Raw genomic sequence first — 1,287 nt, 5'->3', positions numbered from 1 at the left:
GCCTGCTGTCCAGTGTCTGATTTTAAGGTCTCTGGTACTAAAGAGATTGTAGAGTGAGGCACTGAGCTGCTTATGGATCTGGAGCCCTGATGGTTGTGGGAAGGCGGCTAAGGAGCTGTTCAGACTAGAGAAAAGTGACAGTGGGTCTAGCTGCTGTCTTCAAATACCAGAAGAGAATCTGTGGAAAAGGTGGAGCCAGATTCTTCTCTGAGATGTATAGTGAGTGAGAGGACAGAATGTAGTGGCCTTAACTGCCAGCAAGGGAAATTATGACTCAGTACAAGGAAAACATTTTTAGTTGGGAGTGTTCAAACCCAAAACCAAGGTTGCTCAGAAAAACTCCAACCTCAGGAATATTAAAACTTCACCTAGATAAATCCCTGACCAGAACTTTGAAGTTAGTTCTAATAGAAGAAGTGGTTGAACCGAATTACATTGATATATTGCCTGCTTTCCAAAGCAGCCTGACTATGTGGACCCATTTGGTCTGTCATTGGAAAACCGATTCTAAGTCTTTCTTGAAGGGGCTGCCTTGTTTTCCACCATAGGTACAGACCTCAAAACTGGGTTACCATGTGTGTACAGAGCAGGACAATCCAGTAGAAGTCTGAGTCTCAGGTCTTTTCCATGTCCAGTCAGATCAGTTATGCTGCAAGTATACATGAGGGCTAAATCACTGTAATGTTTACATTACAAAATTCAGTAGTACTTGACATCAAGACCTTGATCCTTTTCTTTGAAAAACTATTCATTGTGAAATTACTTACTTCTCTCTGCAAATTGATTACTCAGTTCTTTGCTGTCTTTTCTGTTCTAGAGAAGAACCAAAGAAGATACTTGGAAATCTGAAGAACTGAGGAAACATCTTAGGGTGATTTTATTTTATTTCTACTAGTTTTGATGTTACAATAAAGCATCAGAATTTATTGAAAGTCTACACAGAATCATAGAACCATAGAATGGTTTGGATTGGAAGGGACCTTAAAGATCATCTAGTTCCAACCTGCCTGCTATGGAGATATAGAAGGGTTGACTGACTGTTCTATTAGCCATGGTGCCTTGTGGGATCTTTAGTAGCTCTTTAAGACTTTTTGGAACACCAGACACTTTAAATCTACATCACTGAATACAAACAGTGCAGATCTTCAATGTATAGCTGCTAACTTCCCTGACACAGCTGACTTATGGAATCTGTCTTGTTCAAGTGTGTCCAAAGGCTGGCCCACTTAACTGTTTCTAGCTACAGAAGTAATATGGAATCACTGTATAGATTTCTTAGTTTGGTAA

General features: G+C 40.0%; 1 protein-coding gene across 1 annotated transcript in view; it reads right to left on the bottom strand.

The window, feature by feature from the left end:
- The window catches only part of ESYT2 (extended synaptotagmin-like protein 2), a 93,703-nt gene extending 92,650 nt beyond the window's left edge, over positions 1–1,053 (bottom strand). Inside the window, exon 1 of the mRNA XM_010007046.1 lies at positions 1,039–1,053. Within this exon, the coding sequence (XP_010005348.1) occupies positions 1,039–1,053 (15 nt within the window). The remainder of the gene's footprint in view (positions 1–1,038) is intronic.
- Positions 1,054–1,287: the final 234 nt, after the last annotated feature.

Source organism: Chaetura pelagica, unplaced genomic scaffold, assembly GCF_000747805.2.
Source record: "Chaetura pelagica isolate M959 unplaced genomic scaffold, ChaPel_1.0 scaffold17, whole genome shotgun sequence".
In the NCBI taxonomy this organism is placed as follows: Eukaryota; Metazoa; Chordata; class Aves; order Apodiformes; family Apodidae; genus Chaetura; species Chaetura pelagica.
The sequence above is the reverse complement of the archived record's forward strand: the minus strand, read 5'-3'. Positions and strand labels throughout refer to the sequence as shown.